Source organism: Jaculus jaculus, chromosome 3, assembly GCF_020740685.1.
Source record: "Jaculus jaculus isolate mJacJac1 chromosome 3, mJacJac1.mat.Y.cur, whole genome shotgun sequence".
Taxonomy (NCBI): Eukaryota; Metazoa; Chordata; class Mammalia; order Rodentia; family Dipodidae; genus Jaculus; species Jaculus jaculus.
The window spans coordinates 173,590,257-173,613,329 of NC_059104.1; the positions used below are offsets into that span (position 1 = coordinate 173,590,257).

At 40.1% G+C, this 23,073-nt stretch overlaps 2 protein-coding genes across 2 annotated transcripts; both read right to left on the minus strand.

The window, feature by feature from the left end:
* Nucleotides 1–10,515: 10,515 nt before the first annotated feature.
* Nucleotides 10,516–11,460, minus strand: LOC101602355 (olfactory receptor 6-like). Its single transcript, XM_004650705.2, has one exon. It carries the CDS (start codon nucleotides 11,458–11,460, stop codon nucleotides 10,516–10,518), a length of 945 nt encoding a protein of 314 aa, XP_004650762.2.
* An 8,094-nt stretch (nucleotides 11,461–19,554) lies between these two features.
* LOC101602055 (olfactory receptor 6-like) lies at nucleotides 19,555–20,499 on the minus strand. Its single transcript, XM_004650704.2, has one exon. It carries the CDS (start codon nucleotides 20,497–20,499, stop codon nucleotides 19,555–19,557), a length of 945 nt encoding a protein of 314 aa, XP_004650761.2.
* Nucleotides 20,500–23,073: the final 2,574 nt, after the last annotated feature.

Below are 23,073 nucleotides of genomic sequence, written 5' to 3' on the forward strand. Positions count from 1 at the left end.
TAAAGTCAGATGCACAAAGTGGCACATGTGTCTTAAGTTCATTAGCCAAGGCAGGATGCTCTGGAAGTCCATTCCCTATCTTCCCTGGTCTTAACCCCCTCTGTTTGCAAATGATATATAATCAAAGTACCCCCTGGCCTCACCTTTCACCTTTCCCCTCTATATATATATTTTTTAATTATTTTGGCTTATTTTTTTTTATTTATTTATTTGAGAGTGACAGAGAAAGAGGCGGGGGGAGAGAGAGAGAGAGAGAGAGAGAGAGAGAGAGAGAGAGAATGGGCGCGCCAGGGCTTCCAGCCACTGCAAACGAACTCCAGACGCGTGCGCCCCCTTGTGCATCTGGCTAACGTGGGACCTGGGGAACCGAGCCTCGAACCAGGGTCCTTAGGCTTCACAGGCAAGCGCTTAAGCGCTAAGCCATCTCTCCAGCCCTCCCCTCTATATTTTTAACCCTACCATGATCCAGGTAGTTATAAGCATATGGAAACACTAAGACAAATTGATACTGGAGTTATTTGCAAAAGACAGAGACAAAAACACACTAATTTTAATCTTTAATGGATGTTTAAGACTCTATATAGTGTGGTGAGAATCCAGGGTAGACGTTGTTTTGGGTCAGGGGAGCACAGGAAGTCTTCATTGGATGATACAATTTAGAGTGATTGAAGCCTTACAGAGTTTTGGAAGAGAGATAACTAGTGAGCAGAGAGATTGAGAATGTAAAGCGCAGAGTAAAGAGAAGAAAGCTTACTGGTAGAGTGATTTGGACTTTCGTTAGAAAGCATTTGTGTCATGCAGGAGGGGAGTGAATGGTGACGAGCTGGCGGAATGGGGTTACAATCATTACTTTCCCTTAGACTTCCATGTTGCCTTCTGTGAGTGCTCCCACAAAGCAACACTGCCCACACAAGGGACAAGAGATGAATCTCAGCTACATGCACTCTGATCTCGGGCTCGGCTCCCTTTATTGTTAAGATTCATACTTTCTCATAAAACTCTGTGTAGGACTGCACTGTTTCTGGCATTACCCTGATCTCCGTCTGCTTGCCACCATTCTGGGTTTGTGACTGAGGACCACATGGGCTACTGCCTTACACTTTCTTCTTGCTGAGCATTAACCCCATTTTCCTGCTTGGCCTTCATTACCTTTACTCTTATCTCGGCTTTGTCTCATACCAAACTTGTATAATCTGAAATAATAATGAAATTTGTTGGACAGCCATCATATGGAAAACTAGAAACCAGACCCTTTCTAGATAACATATCACTTAACTCTCACAACAATGTAATGAATTGGGTATTATATGGTACCCATGTTATAATGATGGGGTAATTAAATAATTAGCTTGAATGAACACAAGCAAAAAAATGTGGCAGAAATGGAATTATAACCTGTGACGATCAGCCTTCAAAATCTTTCAATTATCCAACAATATCTCTCTCTCACTGTCTCCTCTCTCTCTCTGTTGCAGCCATATTCCCAGTTCTCTTACTAGACACTCTGAATCTATGGTCTGTTCTTTTCTATCCTATTCATCTAAAGATCCCTCATCCCGACCTTATATTTGTAATGTTCTATATTCAACCCTTATTGAACCCCCATCATGTCTATCATCAAAATCTACATGAACTCTCCCCCAACACACACACACACTCTGTACAGATCACAGATCTGGTCACTGATCAGATATGACCCTGAAAGTATTAGGGCTAGAATTTGTGATCAGGTGGAAGAAGTGGCTCACCTGCTGAGGAAGGAGCAGAACAGATGTGGGTTACTCAGAAAGACACTTCTGTGCCTCGGTGAGAACTGAGTTTTTTGAAGAAGGAAAAGGAAGTTAAATATGAGCTAGAGGAATAGCATTAACAAAGGGAGGGAATTTGCTTAACTGTGGTGACAGGTGGGATTAAAGTGAAAATCAAACATGCAAGTGTTGTCAGAGAAATCACATGCATAGTAAAGGTCTGGGACCCATACTGATGCACACAAAATATTGTTGTCCATTCAAGATAATTCTCAATAGCAGTCCTATCTCTAGTCTGAGTGAGCTTGCTGACACATACATAGGAACATGAGCTTCTTCAGCTTAAATCTATCAATGGATCCCTGGAAGTCTGTACTTTTAACATTGAAGAGTGGGTCCCTCATAATCTGACATCTATCTATATTCCTCTATAGTCTAATGTTTTCTTTGTTAGATACTCAACAGAGGCTGGAGCTACTGAAGAATTTGAAGTTCTTCAGTTTAGCATTCTCCTTTAAGAAGGTACAGTCACACATAATCAGCCTACTACATAAAATTCTTTCTAGTGCTGGGAGAGGTGGTTTAGTGGTTAAGCACTTGCCTGTGAAGCCTAAAGACCTCGGTTTGAGGCTCGATTTCCGAGGACCCATGTAAACCAGATGCACAAGGTGGTGCATGCATCTGGAGTTCGTTTGCAGTGGCTGGAGGCCCTGGTGTGCCCATTCTCTATCTATCTGCCTCTTTCTCTTTCTGTCCTTCTCAAATAAATAAAATTTTTACAAAGATAAAATTATTTCTAACTAAAAATAAATGAATAAATAGAATAAAATAAAAGGCAGGTGTGGTGGCGCACACCTTTAATCCCAGCACTGGGGACGCAGAGGTAGGAGGATTGCCATGAGTTCTAGGCTACAGAGTGAATTCCAAGTCAGCCTGGGCCAGAGTGAGACCCTACCCCAAGAAAACAACAAAAAAATTCTTTCTTATACTTGCTACCCGGAGGGTGTCCATTCAGACTTTATTCTCCCTGTCACATCCACACTGGACACCCCTCACCCACATGCCGCCCATGACTTACAGTGCTATTTTGTTTACAGTGCCGCCTCTGATTATAATATGTTGAACCTTGCAGCATCACATGATGACATATTTTGCTTGCCTTTCACTACTATAAGATTTGTGAACATCCTGAACATGCTGATTTTATTCTATTTTAACTTACCTTTTTATCTTTAGAATCTACCTCAGTTTATAATTCACATTTAACATTTGATTAAGAAAATAATTTGTGATATATACTTAAGATTGGTGTCACAAAACAGCATTCTGTTTTTCTTTAGTGTCCTCTTGGTTGACTCTGGCTTAGATATCTTGGTTTGTGGCACAGTGGTCTGGCCTGTGCAGCGGTGTCCTGCAGAAGGTAGACTTGGTCTTCATCTCTCCACCTGAAAGGAATTGTGTAATGACAGAAAGGAACAGGAAAAAAAAAAAATAAAGCATAACCCTTGGTATGTCCCATCTTAAATATTGGAAAACTATTTCTCTATGAAGGCTATGGGTCCCATAGCTTTTATCTTCTCTCCTCAGGAAGAATGTAGGTTCTAGGTAGAGTCTAAGGAAATCAAAACTCATTATTGATTAAAAGAAAATGCAGCATCTCATCAATTTGCATACATGATGAAAATTTTACATGACGAATCATAAGTCATAGGTTACCTCTGGGTCTCCTATAATGGCCCTAGGGTGCAGGGAAGTTGTGTTTGGATGCAGTTCTTCTCTATCCTGTTCATAGAGCTTCCCATTCCTCCTCTCTCTTGCTATCACGACTGCTGGTCATGGATTTCCCTGCCAACAACCTCGACTAGGTTTTGTGTGGATGTGTGCTTTGGCTCCTCCCACAGAGTCATGAGGTTCTTTCTGAGTATAGATCTAGACCAATTCAAAGCCTTCATTCTTCTGTGATGAAGTAACTAAGTTCCTTTAAGATATTGACATCTGACATGGACACTGGTGAGAGAGTAAAGGCACAGGAAAAACGAGTTCACAGCAATGTTAGCACATAGTAACCTAGAGAGAGAAACAAAACTCTATCTACTCTTTCACCTAAGCATCTAAAATACACAATTGTATCTGTATCTGAGGATTACTAGGCAAAAAAAAATTAACATTTCTGTCTGCTGTGTGGCCTAATGCCATCTTTTTTATCTTAAAAAAAACTTGGAAATATTGTATCACAATTTTATTTTTAGTTCCTTGTGGCATTTATAAAACTATCTTTGAAATACACTCATTTTATTATATTTATTCCTTTTTAGTTAGTGCGAAGAGTTTTATGTATTATTATGGCGTTTTTAAAACAAAAATTTTAGTGTAGTCTCCTCCTTCATCTCCCCATCTGCCATTCTCCTTAAGCCCCATTTCTACTCACACATCACATGTAATCTTTTTACTCTTTGTAACTTATTATTGTCCTATCTCAATTCTCTTTCCATTTTTTTTAACTTTTTTATTGACAACTTCTATAATTATGGACAATATACCAAGATAATCCTCTCCCCTCACCTGTTTACCCTTCACAGATCCACTCTCCTTCATATCCCCTCTGTTGCAGTCAGGTTGGCATTGCTGGTAGAAATCACCCAGACAAGAGCAGCTTGTGGGGAAAGAAGAGACTAACCTGGTTCACAGGCTCAAGGGGGAAGCTTCATGATGGCAGGGAAAACGATAGCATGAGCAGAGGGTGGACATCTCCCCCTGGCCAACAAAAACATGGACAATAGGAACAGGAGAGTGGCCAAACACTGGCAAGGGAAAACTGGCTATAATACCAATAAGCCCGCCCCCAACAATACACTGCTCCCAGGAGGTGTTAATTCCCAAATCTCCATCAGCTGGAAACCTAGCATTCAGAACACCTAAGTTTATGGGGGCACCTGAACCAAATCACCACATTCCACGCCTGGCCCTCATAAACTGATACATGATGTAAAATGCAATACATTCATCCAACTTTAAAAGTCCCCATCATTTTTATCAATTCCAATGATGTTCATACATCCTTATAGTCAAGATATTTTAACTGAGCCATATATAAAAATAAAATCCCTGGGCTGGAGAGATGACTTAGTGGTTAAGCGCTTTCCTGTGAAGCCTAAGGACCCCGGTTCAAGGCTCGATTCCCCCGGACCCATGTTAGCCAGATGCACAAGGGGGTGCATGCGTCTGGAGTTCATTTGCAGTGGCTGGAGGCCCTGGCACGCCCATTCTCTCTCCCTCTCTGCCTCTTTCTCTCTCTGTCTATTGCTCTCAAATAAATAAATACAAGTAAACAAAAAAAAATTTTTTTAAATTCCCCCCAAAACCCATAGTGGCACAGAATAAACATTCATACAGCAAAAGATGGCAATGGGCAGAGCAAAAAAATATTCAGCCAATACAAGATTTAAAACAACCATGGCAAACATCAAATTCTATAGCTTCAAGAGCAACAACTCTAACCAGTGACAAATCTCCAAGTCTAATAATTCCAACAAGCAACAAGTCCCTGGAGTTCCAGTTCCACCTCTCTAGCTAGGCTACTCACAGTCTTGGAAAACTTCATCTGGGACCAGCAGCTCTCCTTGGCAATCATCTGATAGTTCTAGTACCTCCACTGGGTCCCCACTGCAAACCACTTTTCATCCTATGGCTCCATTGGGTCTCCATGCAGGCATCCAGCAAACCTGCTTCACACTGCCCATGGCCACTTCCAAACCATAAGACTGCATTGCAAATTCAATGACCCTCTCTTTCCTGCATTTTTTATACTCCACAATACCAGGTATGGTGACAATTGTTAATCCAGAGGGGGAATAAAGCAGACTTTGAAGAACAGGACACTCCTTGAGCACTCAGGCTCCTTCACAAAAGTCTACATTCTTTCTTTTTCCCCAGTGCAGGTCAGCTGGCCCAGACTCAATGGCTGTAGTCTCTCAAACAATTGCAGGTGAATGGGCATCAGTTTAGGCCCAATGATTTCATTTTTTTTGTGTGCCATATCCCTCTGCTCACACAAGTCCATACCTACACAATGCAACCCTGCACATCTCAGGGCATGGCCATAACAGCAAGCCTCTCATACAAATTGCTTCTGGCCTAGTATAGGCAAAGCTCCTTCTCACTCTCATAAGCCAAACCTCACTGTCCATAGTTCTTACTGCATTCAAGTCTTTCAACTCTGACCAGAATAGTCCATCAAACTGTGCTTACAGCACTCTAAGGCATCTCTTAGGCCAAGGTTTCAAATCCTTTCATATTACTCTTGAAAATCAGCTCCAAATGGCCAAAGTCAAGTGTCTAGCAGCAATCCCACTCTCAATACCAACACCCTCCCTCTCTAAATTAGTCTCTTTTATTTTGATGTCATCATCATTTCCTCCTATTATGAGGAACTTGTATAGCTAGTACCACACATTGTGAGGTCATGGATATACAGGCTATTCTGTGCCTGGCAATTGCATTGTAATCAGTCCTGCCTTTTCCATTGGCTCTTGCATTCTTTTTACCACCTCTTCCACAATGGACCCTGAGTCTTGAAAGTGATGATAGAGATATTTCAGTGCTGTGCACTCCACTGTCATTCCTCCTCAGGACTATGGTGCCTTTTGAGTCCTCTCACTGGTTACCACCATCTGTAAAGAGAAGCTTCTCTAATGAAAAGTGAGAGCAGCATTAATATGTGGGTGTGAACATTAAGAAAAGTGCTTACAGGGTAGTTTGGTCAGCATAAAATATGCATTTATCCAGACAACAGCAGGTGTTACACCCCTAGGGCTCATGACCTTTTCCATAGGTTTTGAGTATCAGACATGTATTCCCTTCCATAAAGTAGGCCTCTAGTCCAATTGTGAGTGTTTGGCTTTTCCCATAACAGACATGCCACTATTGCAACCATTGACACATTTGGCCTGGCAGGCCAAACTTATAGCTTGCAGTGTCCATTGTTGTTTATCTCCACTGATGACTGCTCTCTCCCATAGGACTGCATGAAGTGTTTTTCTTTTTTTCTTTTTTTTTTTTCCAGCTTCATGTCAGCTGGTCTGCATGGAGTTAATTTTCAGCTCATTTCTAGATTGATTTCTCAGTGATCTTGCAGCCCAAGCATGTGGAGTCCTGAGAAATAGTGTGTTAACATCTATTCCTGGTGGGAAACAAAGAGCCTTGTCAATGACATTTAATATTTTGGAGACATCAGAGACCTTTCTGGACAACAAATTCTTGGAAGGTACCTCATCTCTGGCACTGAAATTCAGGCCAATGCCCACCCAGAAGTGTGTGACTTTTGGGTGTGCCATTGTCTAAAAAATTAGGTTTCTACACAGCTTATTCATACCATCTTAAATTTTGACTAACCCACCTCTACCCTTTCTATACTCAATCCCTTCCCATGATCTCACTTAGGCCATTCCACCTGCAGTAATATGATTATATATATATATATATATATATAGATATATATATATATATAGATATAGATATAGATATATAGATATAGATATAATCTTGTCAACTTGAAGGCTGAAATTTCTCATCTGAAATGTGTTCCAGGCCAGCCTGGGTCCAAGTGGGACCCTGCCTCCAATAACAATAACAGAAAATGACAAAGGCCCTATAAATCAAGAAACATCAAAGGCAACAATAAATAGACAACATCAAAATATAGCTTATTTGAAAATAGTAAAGCCAACTAAGAAGACATTAATCAAATTTAACACATAAGCTGCCCTGACATGTGAGATTAGTGTTAGGTCAGCACAAAGTGGAGTCACAGCAGGAGGGCAACAGAGACATAAGGAAGTGGGTCATCCACATTCCTCAAGAAACCACCCAGCCATTATCTCTTTCTTGCCTAACAATGCCCAGGTCTCCTTTTCCTGCCCCCTTATCTCTCAGAACACCTGGTTACTGTGTTGGTGTCACATGCTGGCTATCTTAGATCTCTCCTAAAGAAACTTTTTTTTAACTTCCCTCTTCCTCATCTTCCCCCAACTAAAGAGCTCTATATAGTCCACTGTCTGCAATCCTGAGTTGGCTGCTCTGCTCTTGAGAGTCAGTCCTGGCAGCTTGTGTTTTTTCCTGAATAAAAGCTTCCATCTTTGCCTCATAATGGTCTCCGTGGTCTTGGGAACTGCACTTCCAGGGCAAGGATTATGTACCTGGATTTGGGTAAGTAGACCCCGTTACTTTCTGGGATGGCTTCCAATGTCACCTCTGCTGAGTGTCCACCTCGGTCCCTCTCTGTTGCTCTGTGGACTTAGTTAAGCTGCTTGGGTCACTGGGTCTGGTGTTCTGATCAGCTGTGTGGCTGGAGGTGGTTCCCCCGTGGTTCATGGCAGTGGAAGTTGGGGGAGGGGAGCCTGTGCAGGGTGTCTGGAGTTGAACTGGAGCAACTCAGCTGATCCTGTTGTGTTATCCTTCAGTAGTTGCTCAGGTGGTCCCTGCCCTCTTCTGCTTCAGGTTTCTTGACTGATATGAGGGGAAAATTCTTTTGCCTGGCTTCTGCTTCTGTGGCTCAGGCAGAACCAGGCTTCTTTGTTCATAGTGTCACTGTATACTCTATACATGCCAGTTATCTTTCAGTTCTTTGAATGTGCTGTTATCTCTGGGCTCTTGTCTTTTCTTCTCCCCACAATCCATGATCCTCACTACTACTTATCATCTAACTACTTCAACTCACTATCTTTCATTCATCTAAATGCCTCAAAAATAAGTCTAAATGCTACTTATGATAAAAAGTATTTTCTCAAGAGCATCTTAACCATGCGTTTACCTTCCACTTGATGCCACCCTCTACATATAATGTGTACTGCAATTGTGAACTACTTATTTCTAAACTGTTCAAAGGAATAATTTCTGTCTGCTTTGCTTTGCTCACAGTTATATAAGCACCCAGAGTACTTATCATAGAGTAGGGATGAAGAAGTAATAAATGAATGAATGTTAAGCAAAGCAATATTCAGGCTCTTATAATTATTGACTATATTACTAAGAATAAATAAAATACCTGTTTGATTTTGTGTAGATGGAGAGAAGACATAGGGGTCATGAATTCTAGTATTATTGCACAATAGTAAAATAGTAGTTAACAATAATTAGAACTACTTCCCTCTGTTTAATTCAAATGAAAATTGTTAGTTAGTACAGTAATAGTACCAGAACAACCAATAAGGACAATTAGTCTAAGTATGTTGAATCACTTTGAGATTTACTTGGATTAAAATGGCAGAGCAATATTTGAGACATGCTTAAAAAGGATTGGGGTAGCCTAGCATGGTGGCACATAGATTTAATCCCAGCACTTAGAAAGCTGAGGTGGACAGATTGTTTTGAGTTTCAAGGCCAGGCTAGAACTACAGAATAAGTTCTAGATCATCCTGAGCTAGAGTGAGACCCTACATAGAAGGAAAATAAAAGGTCAGGCTACATAGGTAAAATGACTTCATGATTATTTCATATACATTTAGTATCAATTTGATACAATTTTGTAAAAATTTTCATAATATACTACACCTTCTTGTATAGTCATTGGATGTTTCAATGCTATCAAACATTCTCATTTGTCCTAGAAAATTTATTTGTAATGGAATATCTATATGATGATATATTGAGAGTTTTGCTTGTTATTGTAGTGATATTATATTCATTTGTTAATAGTCTACTAGTCACACATTGCATTGAAGGTCACAAGAACTCATACATTAAAACAAAAGTGTAACTAGGTACATATGACTACTATATATATATATATATCTGAAAATTTTGTAGTAATATATATATATATATATATTCAGATATATATGTATATATCTCCCACAGAACTAGTGAGCTCAACTCTATAGTGAGTAATGAGCTGTAATAGTTGTATAAGGAAGCTCAACATACAAAAGGATTGCAAAACAATAATATTATTAAAGTTTAAGCAATCTGTACTGGAAAGATGGCTTAGCAGTTAAGGCACTTGCCTGCAAAACCAAAGAGCTCAGGTTCTATTCCCAGGATGCATGGAAGCTAGATGCACAAGGTTGGGGGGGCATGTGTCATGGTGCACCCATTCTCTCTCTCTTTCTCCCTGCTTATTTCTCACTCTCTCAAATAAATAAAGAATAAAATTAAAACTAAGCAATCCAATGCTGTTACAGACACCATTACCACTTCAGCACCAACCTCAGTTATAGTGACATCTAAATATATATTAACAATTCAATTGTTGTTTTTCTTCCAGATAACAATTTTTGTTAGCTAAGCTATTCTAGAGTTATTATCATAGAATTTAGATATGGAGGAAAATCAGTAAAGTGGAATCTGGTACCAAATTTCCTGGACTCAAATTATGAATTCAATAATTAATTAGGTTATAATCATGGAGAACTTATTAATCACTTTATGCTTCACTTTCTGAAATTGATGATGATGAAACTAAAGCATCAGATAGCTGTAAATAATGGATTCATAAAGTATGATGAGAATAACATGGTTTATAATGACAAGAGTGTGATATCAGTTTCTATAGTTCATATCTTTATTAGTATTATAGCATTATAAAATATGTATAAATATCCCTAGTATTTGTTATTAGTTCATGGATAAATAACAAATAATAAATCTTCTCTCTCTTTATGGATTATTTTAGGAGTCCAGGTCTTTGTATCAGTGACAATAATAAACAGAACCAAGGTAAATCACAGAACAGACTGCACAGGGCTCTGTCTCCTTCTCAAACAAACACAGCTTATCTGAGCAGGAAGCCCTGGCCACCCCCTAAGGTCTTCTTGATTGCGTTCTTGACTTCCTGGTTCCTCAGGCAGTAGATGAAAGGATTGAGCATGGGCGTGAGCACTGCATACACAGCTGAGATTAGTTTGTTTGAATTAAAGGATGCAATAGCCCTGGGCCGGACATACATGAAAATCATGGCAGTGTAATAAATTATGACCACAGTGAGGTGGGATGCACAGGTGGAGAAGGCCTTCTTCCTCCCCTGGGTGGAGGGTATACGCAGAATGGTGGACACTATGTAGACATAAGAGAGGACTGTGGTGATCAGAGGAAAAACAAGAATGACAATTGCCAAAGCGAAGTCTACCAACTCAGCTGTGGACATGTCCTTACATGCCAGCTTGAGGATTGGTGAGATGTCACAGAAAAAGTGGTTCATGACATTGGTGCCACAGAAAGCGACATGAGAAATGAAATAGACTTTCACAACAGAAACCATGAAACCACTCACGTAGGAGAGGGCCATGAGCTGCACGCAGTAAGCTGTGGTCATGATGACAGGGTATTGGAGAGGGTGACAGATGGCCACGTAGCGGTCATAGGCCATGGCTGCCAGGAGCACACACTCTGTGCAGGCCAGCGAGATAAAGAAGTAGAGCTGGGTCATGCAGCCTGCGAAGGAGATGCGCCGCCTCTGCAGGAGGAATCCATCCAGCATCTTGGGCACTGTGACGGACACATACCAGATCTCTAGAAAGGACATGCTACTCAGGAAATAGTACATGGGCTTATGGAGGGAGCCAGTGACCAAAACAGTGAACATGATAACAAGATTCTCTGCTATAATGAGCAGATACACCACAAGGAAGAGGAAGAAGAGCAGGACCTGCAGCCACGGGGCTGTGGGGAAGCCCACCAGGATGAACTCACTGACCAGAGTGATGTTCATGTCCTGCATGACCGAAAGCAGCAGAAGATACTGAAGCCTTCTGTGAAAACAATGCAAATGAAGACTATGTCCATGGCATCAGAGCAAGGGGAAAAAAGAAGAAGAAAGTTAAGTTAGTACTTCATCCTTCCTATGAGGAAGGACTCTTCTATTTTCTTGTAGTACAGCTTCTTCCTTGTCATGCAGACCTCTTTCAGAAAGTTTTATGCCCACATTTTTCATGCAAGTAATTGAAATAAATGTCTCTGATTCACTTCTGTCTCGAGTCTCACTGGCCTGTCAAGAGTGATCAGAATGACACCATCCATGCCATTGCTAGCTCCTTTGTTTCCTCACTTTCTATGGAGATAGACCCATTTGTCTCTCCATGATAACTCCTCTCTATTGTTCTAGGATCTTAGCGAACATTTATTCTGTCCTGCAATGAAACACACATAGTGTTCAGAAGGAAAATCTCCCCGAAGCTTAGTATTGAAGTAATGAATCTTGTTATTCATTTGACCTAGCACAATTTCTTCAAATTAGAAATTTGTAAACAATAATAATAATAGTTGGAAAGAGACACTTAGGTGACATGAGCAAAAATTGGGTCAAGTGAGTCATCAGCATTTGTTTTCCAGTGCACACCTTACCCTCACAAGTACTGAAATCCTCAAAAATGTAAGACCTTGTTCTTGAGACTGTGAACCAAATCTGTAGAACAATGACTGGCAAGAAGCACATGCATATTAATTCAGCAAGAACAGCTACTGTCTTACTATGTGAGAATGCACAGAAAACTGAATTGAGATCTCTTGGTATGTCTACTGGCAGGAAGCACATACCTAACAGAAGACACATCTTTCACACCCCGTGCTTCCACTCCCAAAGAAATACTTAAATAAAGTATGCCCATATGGCTCGAATATGAGAACTGACCTCTGATCTCTGTTTACCTGGTATATCACTATTTATAAATACCATTCATTGTCTTGGACTCTGCTCCAGAGGTGAGGAGAGGCAGGTGAATCTCACGAAGAGAAAGCAGAATTTGTGTATGAGCTGGCCCAACTTATTAATTTTATTGACTGCTTCAGTTTCCCTGAACACTCATGATCCTTAGAACATTGATACTTTTTCTGCCAAACTCTTATCAATCTGTGATGGCACAGAGAAGTTAGCAAAGCTCCCAGAGTTCACACTACTATGCCCCTGGATCAGAGATCTGGTCCAACGACTCATTGAATGAGGCAAAAAGATGAAAAGCTGAAACGCATACATCTGGCACTACAATCTTCTTTCCATAGCAGCACGCTGGCATTGCTATGCAATATTTGCTGGGCAGAAGTATATAAATTCCAGTCTCTACTTCACCTCTGGAAAAGTATACTAGTGAGGAGATTCTCACTCATCCTTGGCTTTAGCCAAATGTTGTTATGAAGAAAATAAGTGTGTCTGATGTCAGAGAAAATCCAGTTTTATCATCATCTAGTCCCAGTTTGAAGCAACATGCATGTAGAAGCTTCCATTCCAAGCAATCCACACTTGCTTCCAATACCAGCCACACAGCTTGCCGTACCCTCTCCTCTGGGTGGAGTGCAAGATGACTGACGAGCAGTCAGAGTGAGGTTTCCCTTCTGCTAACAACATTTAGTAGCTGTGTTATTCTGCCCAAGTCACGGCCCATGCATGCACTTCCAATTCCTCTCATAAAATGGGAGACCGTAGCACCTGCCTTACTGAATTGTGCTTTAAATACTGCATGTGAAATGCGTGGAAGGCACTTAAGACTTGAGTCACAGTCACCTTCTGTAAGTGTCAACTGTTAGGTCGCTGTAGACCCAGACGTGTTCACTCAGTTGTACACGCTTCCATGTTTTCACTCATGTGTACTCATGTACACACACAGTCATTCATTCTCACTTTTCCACTTATATTCTGGTCAATAAAATAACCAAAATTAGCTACAAACATAATCATAGCATCTTTGAAAATCTGAGTTATAGATCATTCATGTCTTACCAGTTTACTTTTAAATGAATTGGCTTTATTATTCTAGTGCATATGTTTTCTTAATAATTTCCTCATTGTGTAGCAAATGTACCTCTAATATGTCCTACTTTGAAGTATTAAGGAATACATAACATCTCATTCAATTATCCTTATTGTAGAAGCAAGGGTACTAAGTTCTGGGCTCTCTATGGAATCAGGGTATGATGGGGTAGGAAGGGGAGCTTTCATTGTGCTCTGAGACTGTTTTTGTTGTTGTTGTTCTTCTTCTTTTAAGTCTGAATGTATTTATTCTGAAGGGATACCAATCCTGACGACCTTTTCTGGAACAATAAATTCAACAATTTACCTAATCTTAAGTAAAGATGTACTGAATTTTCATTGCCCATCATGTTCCCCTAAAGACCCTTCCTCGGGAAGACTACCTGTAGCCACTTTGCCAAGTCCCTCTTCATGTTTTCTGCAGCTCTCTTCAGGGCTCAGCCAATGCTTCCTGGTATCACCAACTTCTCATCCGTGTTCCCTTACTGTAAGAATGTAGAATTCTTTAGATCTTTACCCTTATTATGGAAAGAAAAACTGGTCTACAGGTTCTTATAGTTCCTGGAGGACCATATAGGGGCCTTAGTCTACATGGTAGGTATGGTGGCTTCAAGGCAAGACTTGAGCAGGAACAAGATAATATATTCAGCACTTGTTTACGCTTTTCCCAAGCCTTCTCCCCAAGGCCCAACTTGCATTCATTCTGCCCTGGCTCCAGAGAAACTTGATGTACACCACCAAGTAAATGTCCATTTACTAATTGATTTCTGTTGAAGATCAGAACATGCTCATTTATACTTGTGGATGTGTGAAAGTGTGGTTCTCTAACTCTCCAGTGTTTACAAGATGGTATAGCCACAAGTTATCAGAAGACAGAATAAGAAAGCTAAATGGGTTTAAATATATCAGAGGTGATTAGTTATTTTCTTCATTCCTTATATGAACTGTGCTTCCTGCTTTTGTACTTCCTGATTTAATTGATCTCTCTGATATACAGGACATTATGCTAGCTATACAATCTGTGGAGGAATAAAAAATATGTAGGCTCTGAGCCCTATTCTCTGAGAACTTATAATGTTATAAATTTGATAACAAGTAGACAATTAGGTGACCTTTGCTATGGGAGATGTGGAAAATAAAATGTCCTATGGATTCCAGGGAGGAAGAATGTTCTTCTGACTGAGGAAATCAGAAAAGGGTTTATCAGAGAGCTACCATTCCACACCCATGGAAGGGAGATAGTTTGGAAACAGTATGGTAAATCATTGAAATTTAAAATTCTTTCCTTTAGATTAATATCCATTATCATGCAGGCACTGGAGGCTGGTCCTTGAACTATGTGCATGCATCCTATCAGGCCCAACTCTTGAGGCTGCATGAATAAACACTACCAGTGTCCATGCATGTACTCCTGAATAAACACTGACAATGCCCATGAATGTGCTTTCAGACAGTTCTGGGCCCCATCTCTGGTCCAAACTTTTATGATCACCTAAGAAGCACTAATAAAAATCCCCCAAACTCCTCACAGCTGCTGTGGGCCCTATGTAAATCTGCCACTATGACCACGCAACCATTGTTGTGGAGCCCAGCTGCTGGAATCAATGAAATACTGCATTCCTTTGGACCCAGAGCCAGCATCCCTACTGACACTAGGCACTTTGAGCCACTGTACTCTTTCAGTAGTGGGTAATATTTCCTAATGATAGTTATCCCATAAAGTCATGAAGAGGTATGTATCTAAAATGTATAAACCCCTATGAAAGGATTCAGTGAAATAGTATATCATCAAAAAATACAAGACTGCTGGGCTGGAGAGATGGTTTAGCTGTTACATGCTTGCCTGTGAAGCCTAAGGACCCCAGTTTGAGGCTCGATTCCCCAGGACCCACCTTAGCCAGATGCACAAGGGGGCGCACGCGACTGGAGTTCGTTTGCAGTGGCTGGAGCCCTGGCATGCCTATTCCCTCTCTCTCTCTATCTGTCCCTTTCTCTCTGTGTCTATCACTCCCAAATAAATAAACAAAAAATATTTTTAAAAAATACAAGACTTCCAAGTAAGATGGCTGGTTAGAAACCCCTTATGTATGACTCAGTTAGAGAGGAGTCAGTATAAAAAATAATACAGGAGCTGGAGTGATTTCTGAGAGATTAGTGAGCTTGCCTGCAAAGCCTAATGAACTGAGCTCTATTCCCCAAGACCCAAGTAAAACTCAAGATGGCACATGCATCTTGAGTTCATTTGCAGCAGCTGGAAGCTTTGGTCCACCCATATTCTCTTTCACTCTCTCTCTTCCCATGGTATGGTGGTACACATTTTTAATGCTTTTAATTCAAGCACTCAGAAGACTGAGGTAGAAGAATCAACTGTGAGTCCATGACTAGCCTGAGAATACTTAGTGAATTCCAGCCAAGTCAGCCTGGGGTAAAGCAAGACCCTCCATTATAAAAAAATAGAATTCATGCACATCAGGGGAAGAAATAAGGAATAAAGAAATAAGCCTAGGCCATATCGTCTCCCAAAAGGAGCTACAGGTGTAAACAGGTGCCCAGCAGCACCATATGCTTGCATTGGACCTGCTGGGATCAGCAATGGCTGCCAGGGAAGTAATTTTTCCTCTTGGACATGTATACTGCAAGAACAGCAAACAGAGAGAGACTGACTAGCTTTGGATATGTGTCAGGGGCTGGATAGCACAGTCTGTAGTAACAGAGACAGAGGCTCAACTATTTTCACTTAAACCCATACACTATAGGAGCTGTTTGGAGTCACACCATGCCTATGGGAAGAAGGGAAGCATAAACAGAAGATCTTCAAGAAGTCCCAAGGTAATCTAGCCTGGTAAACATAGCAGATAATGAGGAATCCTTCCTCAAACAAGATGGGGGACCAATATCCAAGGTTATCCTCTGACCTACAAACACACACACACTCCCACTCACAGTAGCAGGCCAGTGCCCACATTCACACACATGAACACACACGCACACACCAAATGTTAACAAAGAAACTTGAGGGGTGGAGGGATGGCTTAGCAGTTAAGGCACTTGCCTGAAAAGCCAAAGGACCCAGGTTCAATTCACCAGGACCGACATTAGCCAGATGCACAAGGGGGTGCACATGTCTGGAGTTTGTTTGCAGTGGCTGGAAGCCCTGGCATGCCCATTCTCACTCTCCATCTCTCTCTCTCTCTCTCTCTCTTTCTCTTCCTCTTTCTCTGACTCAAATAAATAAATAAATAAAATAGAAACAAATTATGGTAATTAATCAGAAAGCTCACAAATATGTGGAAATTAAGCAACATGTTCCTGAATATTCCATGAATCAATAGACTCTAAGCATTTGAACTAAAATAAAGCAATTATATTTTTTAAAGTCAGAAATGAAATTAAAATATCTTAAAACAAGTAAAAGTATATTTATGGTATACAGTGACATGGTTCTAAGAGGAATGTGTATAACAATAAGTGTTTTCATTATGAAGAAAAGCAAGATCACCATAAAATAACTATCCCTACCACTTAAGGAACTAGAAGGGGAAGAACAAACAACATGCCTGTTCTATTCAAAAACAAAATAGAGCACTCACTGAGGACACTACAAGGGGAAACTCTTCCTTCTTTAATTAAACAAAACTCCCACATGGAGATGGGTAGACCTATGCAAGAAAACAACATGAAAAACAAACTGGGAGATATCCAACAAGGTTGCCTAATCCCACAGTGAAAGTCTCCAATGAAAGTACAGAGAAGACAACAGGAATGTAACCTCAAAATGAAAACAAGACATGTGACCCTGATCAAACAAATTTCAGAATTGGTAGCAAATCAACAAAACACCAACAATCACGTAAATGAAATACACAGCTGTCTTCACAAGGCTTAATTGATGAAAAGCAGAGATCTCAAAAGAGAGATAAATAAACTGAAGGTGAGACAAAAAAAATAGAAGATTTAAGTACCCAGCTGCTTAAGCTTAATGATGACATAAGCAAATGCAAGAATGAATTCCAAGAAGCATTAAAAAAATCAAAATATGACCAGAAATTGAAACTCAACAAAGGGATGGATACTATACAGATAAAAGCAACATAAAATACAAACCAAATTGCGCTAGTGAAAACCTCTCTGGAAACTCTCACTGACAGAGTTAATCATGTGGAAGACAGAACATCAGAGGTGGAAGACAAGACAAACACAAACACACACACACACACACACACACACACACACGCAATTTGAGAGTCCAAAAATTTTGATAGTTTCAAAAAAATCTTGTGTACAAAACATAAGGGAACTGTGGGGTACCCTAAAATGTCCTAATATCTGAATAATATGTATACCAGAATGGGAAGATGTTCAGACAAAAGGCATGGAGAACTTATTCAACATAATTATTGAGAGAAAATTTTCCCACCCTCTCAAAAGAGAGTCTCATACAGATTCAAGAAGCTAACAGAGCACCAAGCAGACTGGAACAAAAAAGAAACTCTCCAAGGCACTTCATTGTTAAAACTCTAAACAATGAAAACAAAGACAGTGTGCTAAAAGCAGCAAAATAGAAACACTTTATATATGCAAAAGAAATCCTATCAAAATTACCTCAGATTTCTCAATGGATATCTTGAAAGCAAGAAGGGCCTGAAATGGACCACTTTAAAGTCTAAAAAACTATGTCGTCCAACCCAAGCTAATGTACCCACTGACAGTATCCCTTATAATAGAAGGTAAAAGGAAAACCTTCCATGATAAAAAGCCAGTTCCATGACTATATGAACACAAAGCCAGACCTATAAGAAGATCACAATAACCAAAACTACAGCAGGCTCAAAAAGTACAATGCCCAAGAAAGCACCAAACCTCATAAAGCACCCCAACCTCACAGGGATGAAATCCAACCTCACAGTTATAACCTTAAACGTTAGTGATCTTAATTCACTCATCAAAAGACACAAGCTAATAGGGTAAATCATAAAAATAGACACTTCTATGTGCTGCCCTCAAGAAACCCACCTCACAACTAAAGACAGGTGCCTCCTTGGGGTAAAAAGGCGGAAAATGATATTCCAAGCAAATGGAAATAAGAAACAAGTTTTCCTTTAATATTGTGTTACTGTAGGATATGAATTTGTCAAAACCAAAAAAACAAAACAAAACAAAACAAAGCTGGTTCTTTATATTAAACAATTTATTTTGTGGGCAGGAGTGATGGCTTACTGGTTAAGGCACTTGCCTGCAAAACCTAAGGACTCATGTTTGACTCCCCAGGTGCCAAATAAGCCAGACAGAGTGACACAAACAAGCAAGGTAGCACATGCACACAAAGGGGCACAAACGTCTGGGCTTCGATTGCAGGGGACGGAGGCCCTGGCATACCAATTCTTTCTCTCTCTGTGTCCCTCTTTCTCACTGACACTCTCACAGAAAGAAAAGGCAGTCTGTTGGGCTTGCTGCAAAAAGAATTTATTTTGCTAGACTTTATTCATAATTTATTGGTTTTTCATGCTGTATATATTTTTGATGAAAAGGATTAGGATTTTCAGAACTAGAGAGGGATTAATATTTTTGATGCTTTGTGGGAAAAGGTTCCTGCCTCAGTTCAACAGGAAATGTTAACACATAAGAAGCATGCAGAAGATAAGAAGTTGAGAGCAGGAGAGCTGAGGACATGCTAACAAAGCTGAAGGGCAAACTGTGACCTTGGAATTCGTTCACAGTTGATGGGAACTGGGAACTATTTTTGAGAACAGGAATTGTGTTTTGCTATGTTACATTTATCAAGCAAAGGCTAAGCATATAATTCAAGGTGTAATAAATATGAATTTATCAAGTTCAATACATGAAATTATTATCATACATTTTAAAGTACTTAAATGTCTATAACATAAAGTGTTTCATAGCTAAAGCAATACATGGTAAGTGTCCTGCTTTTCTTTTAAGTTTTGTCTCTGGTTTTTGTTCCCTTATCCTATGCTGTGATTTCTTTAGGAGTCCAAGTCTATGGAACGGTGCTACCAAGAAAGAGGACCAGGGTAAACCTCGGGACACAGCACAGGATGAAGGCAGAAGCAGTCAGCTGAGCAGGAAGCCCCGGCCACCCCCTAAGGTCTTCTTGATTGCATTCTTGACTTCCTGGTTCCTCAGGCAGTAGATAAAAGGATTGAGCATGGGCGTGAGCACTGCATACACAGCTGAGATTAGTTTGTTTGAATTAAAGGATGCAATAGCCCTGGGCCTGGCATACATGAAAATCATGGCAGTGTAATAAATTATGACCACAGTGAGGTGGGATGCACAGGTGGAGAAGGCCTTCTTCCTCCCCTGGGTGGAGGGTATACGCAGAATGGCAGACACAATGTAGACATAAGAGAGGACAGTGGTTGTGAGAGGGAAAATGAGAATGACAATTGCCAAAGCGAAGTCTACCAACTCAGCTGTGGAAAAGTCCTTACATGCCAGCTTGAGGATTGGTGAGATGTCACAGAAAAAGTGGTTCATGACGTTGGTGCCACAGAAAGCGACATGAGAAATGAAATAGACTTTGATCACAGTTATCATGAAGCCAGTCACATAGGAGAGGGCCACCAGCTGCACGCAGTAAGCTGTGGTCATGATGACAGGGTATTGGAGAGGGTGACAGATGGCCACGTAGCGGTCATAGGCCATGGCTGCCAGGAGCACACACTCTGTGCAGGCCAGTGAGATAAAGAAGTAGAGCTGGGTCATGCAGCCTGCGAAGGAGATGCGCCGCCTCTGCAGGAGGAATCCATCCAGCATCTTGGGCACTGTGACAGACACATACCAGAGCTCCAGGAAAGACAGGCTGCTCAGGAAATAGTACATGGGCTTATGGAGGGAGCCAGTGACCACAACGGTGAACATGATAACAAGATTCTCTGCTATAATGAGCAGATACACCACAAGGAAGAGGAAGAAGAGCAGGACCTGCAGCCACGGGGCTGTGGGGAAGCCCACCAGGATGAACTCACTGACCAGAGTGATGTTCATGACCTGCATTACTGACCACTACATAGTGATGTCTATGGCATTAGACAAAAGAACAGACAGGGTTAGGATTTTAGACTTCTTGTGAATAAGACTCATAAAATAATTTCAGTTGATACTGACTCTTCCATCATGATACACATGTTCCTTCAATATCAATATTTTTTCTTAATGACAGTGTGAATCAAAATTCACTTCCACTCAGCTCTCACTCACTTGATGTCAATTATTTGAATGTCAGTACCTATCTCATTGGTAGCCCATTTACATGAGTATAGACCCAATGTCTCTTTTTCTCTCTTCTTGGTTCAAATTCGCTATTTTTAGGTATTCCTGCCTGAAAGCACACATGTGAAAGTAATATGTGGTTAGATAATTTCTAAAGTTTAACATTTCAGTGATTCCTCACAAGCCATAGTTTTGTTTTTTTTTTTAAGTATACACAGAGCCCATGGACATTTCAAGATGAAAGTAACCATTGTAAAATACATTAATGATTCCTACTTTTACATCACATAAAATACAATTTTTAAAATTGTGATGCATAGGTAGTACTTTATAGTTCTATCTTTCACCATTCTTTCAGGTTCATCTCTTAAGACCCTCTAAATGATATTCTATGCTCCTACATGATCAACTGATTTTTTTCTACTCAAGTACATTATCATATCCCAAGTCCTCATGGATTTTCAAACAGTCTTCTATCTTCCAATTCATGCTTTCTCTAATACTAATCTGATAATACATTATTCAAGTTCTGACTTATGAAAACATATCAAATCTTGGGCAGGCACCTCCCCAGCATTTGTTTCCCAGTACACATGTCCCTCCTGCATGGATATTTCTCCTCACTACACTGCAATCTTGTAAAACTCAACACCTTGTACTTCATGACTATGGCCCAAATGCCTAGGATAGTAACTGAGAAACATATCCATTAATTGAATATGAATTAACATTAAATTAATGAATCCATTGAAGCTTTGAAATCTATAGGAAATAGACATGGAGATCTCAGAGTCTCCACCTGCAAGAGGCACACATCTGTCAGACTACTTATCTCTGACACATCCCAGGATACTTCTATGACAAATATTTACAATGTATGAGAAATTAAGACAAATCCCTGGTATCCACCTATTTGTTAAATCAGCATTTCTAAATTTCAAACATTGTCTCAGGCTCTGGTCCAGATGGAAGCAAAAAGGCAGGAGGGCACATTGATTTTATAAAGCTGGAAGACAGAATCTTTTATGCATGAGCTATCCTATTTTCATGTTTGTTCAAATTAGTTTACCAAGTTCTCATCCCTTGAATTACTATGAATGAATGTGTTCTTCCATTAAACTGCCCTCAGGGTCAGGACACAAGTTCAAATCCCCAGAACTCAAGTAAATGTCAAACAAGGTGGTTCAAGCCTGCAATCCTAGTTCTCAAGAAGCAGAGACAGGTAGATTATTGGGTAAGCTAGCCAAGTATATTAATCAAATTGGTGAGCTCTTTGCACATACACACGTATCTACATGTCCATGAACATGAATATGCATACATATATATATTCACACATACAGATATGCATGCAAAACATGCCACACATTCATATAGACTAGGTTCAGTTTTGCTATCTTCAGAGAGTTATGTATTCTTTGTGCCATTTTTTTTTCTCCTTTGATGTTTCACTGAGAGTGGCTAAATTGTTTTTATTTATGCTTTCATCCCAAGGACTAGAGATTTTAGGCAAGGTTAGGAATGAAAGGATTGGAACTGGAATATATATTATTGGCTCTATTATTCTTTCTTTTTTATTTATTATTATTATTATTTCTTTTTTATTTTTTTCTTTTTTTATTATTCTTTCTTTTTTATGGCTAGAGCTCAGCACTGCATAATGGTTAGACAGAGAGTGCCCGCTCCCTTCCCCTCCCCAGCTTCCAACAATACCTTCCTCACTGAGGTAGCTCAGTGATAACTAGGTCAGGGCCAGTCCTTCAATGTCCTTAACCCCCTGCTTTTCCTGCTAAATGCAACTGATTCTAAGAACAGCATTTGAATTATTTCATGTTCTATCCTACTTTTCTTTTTTTCTTCTCTTTTACTTTTTTTTTTATTAGTTATGTACATACTCAGTGTGTAAACAGCCATGTTGGTACCATCCTTAGCCTCCTCCCTGTCTTGCCCTCTGAAGAAGAAGCACGTGTAGAGACTCTGTCTCTTCAGGGAAAGTATTACATACCCCTCTTTAAACATCAACCCAAATATTCTTATAGCACACCCCAAGCACTTACCTGTGCATAGAATTTAAGAAAATGACTTTAGAGCCAGAGACAACCTAACACTATTGTCACCCTAAACATTTTACTTAGCAATTAGATATTTGTATATCCTCTTGTCTGTACTGGAGATATTGAGAATAATGTCTACTAACTGGTTTTCGTTGCGCAAATTAAATGTAGGAATACAAGTCCACTTAACAAAAAGACTTAGTCTATGGTTATTCTCGGTGTTAGCTTTGCTGTCCCTAGACTCAAACATGCTTCCTCAATCTCATATAGTCACATTTTTACTCACTTGTGCTTATACAAGCAC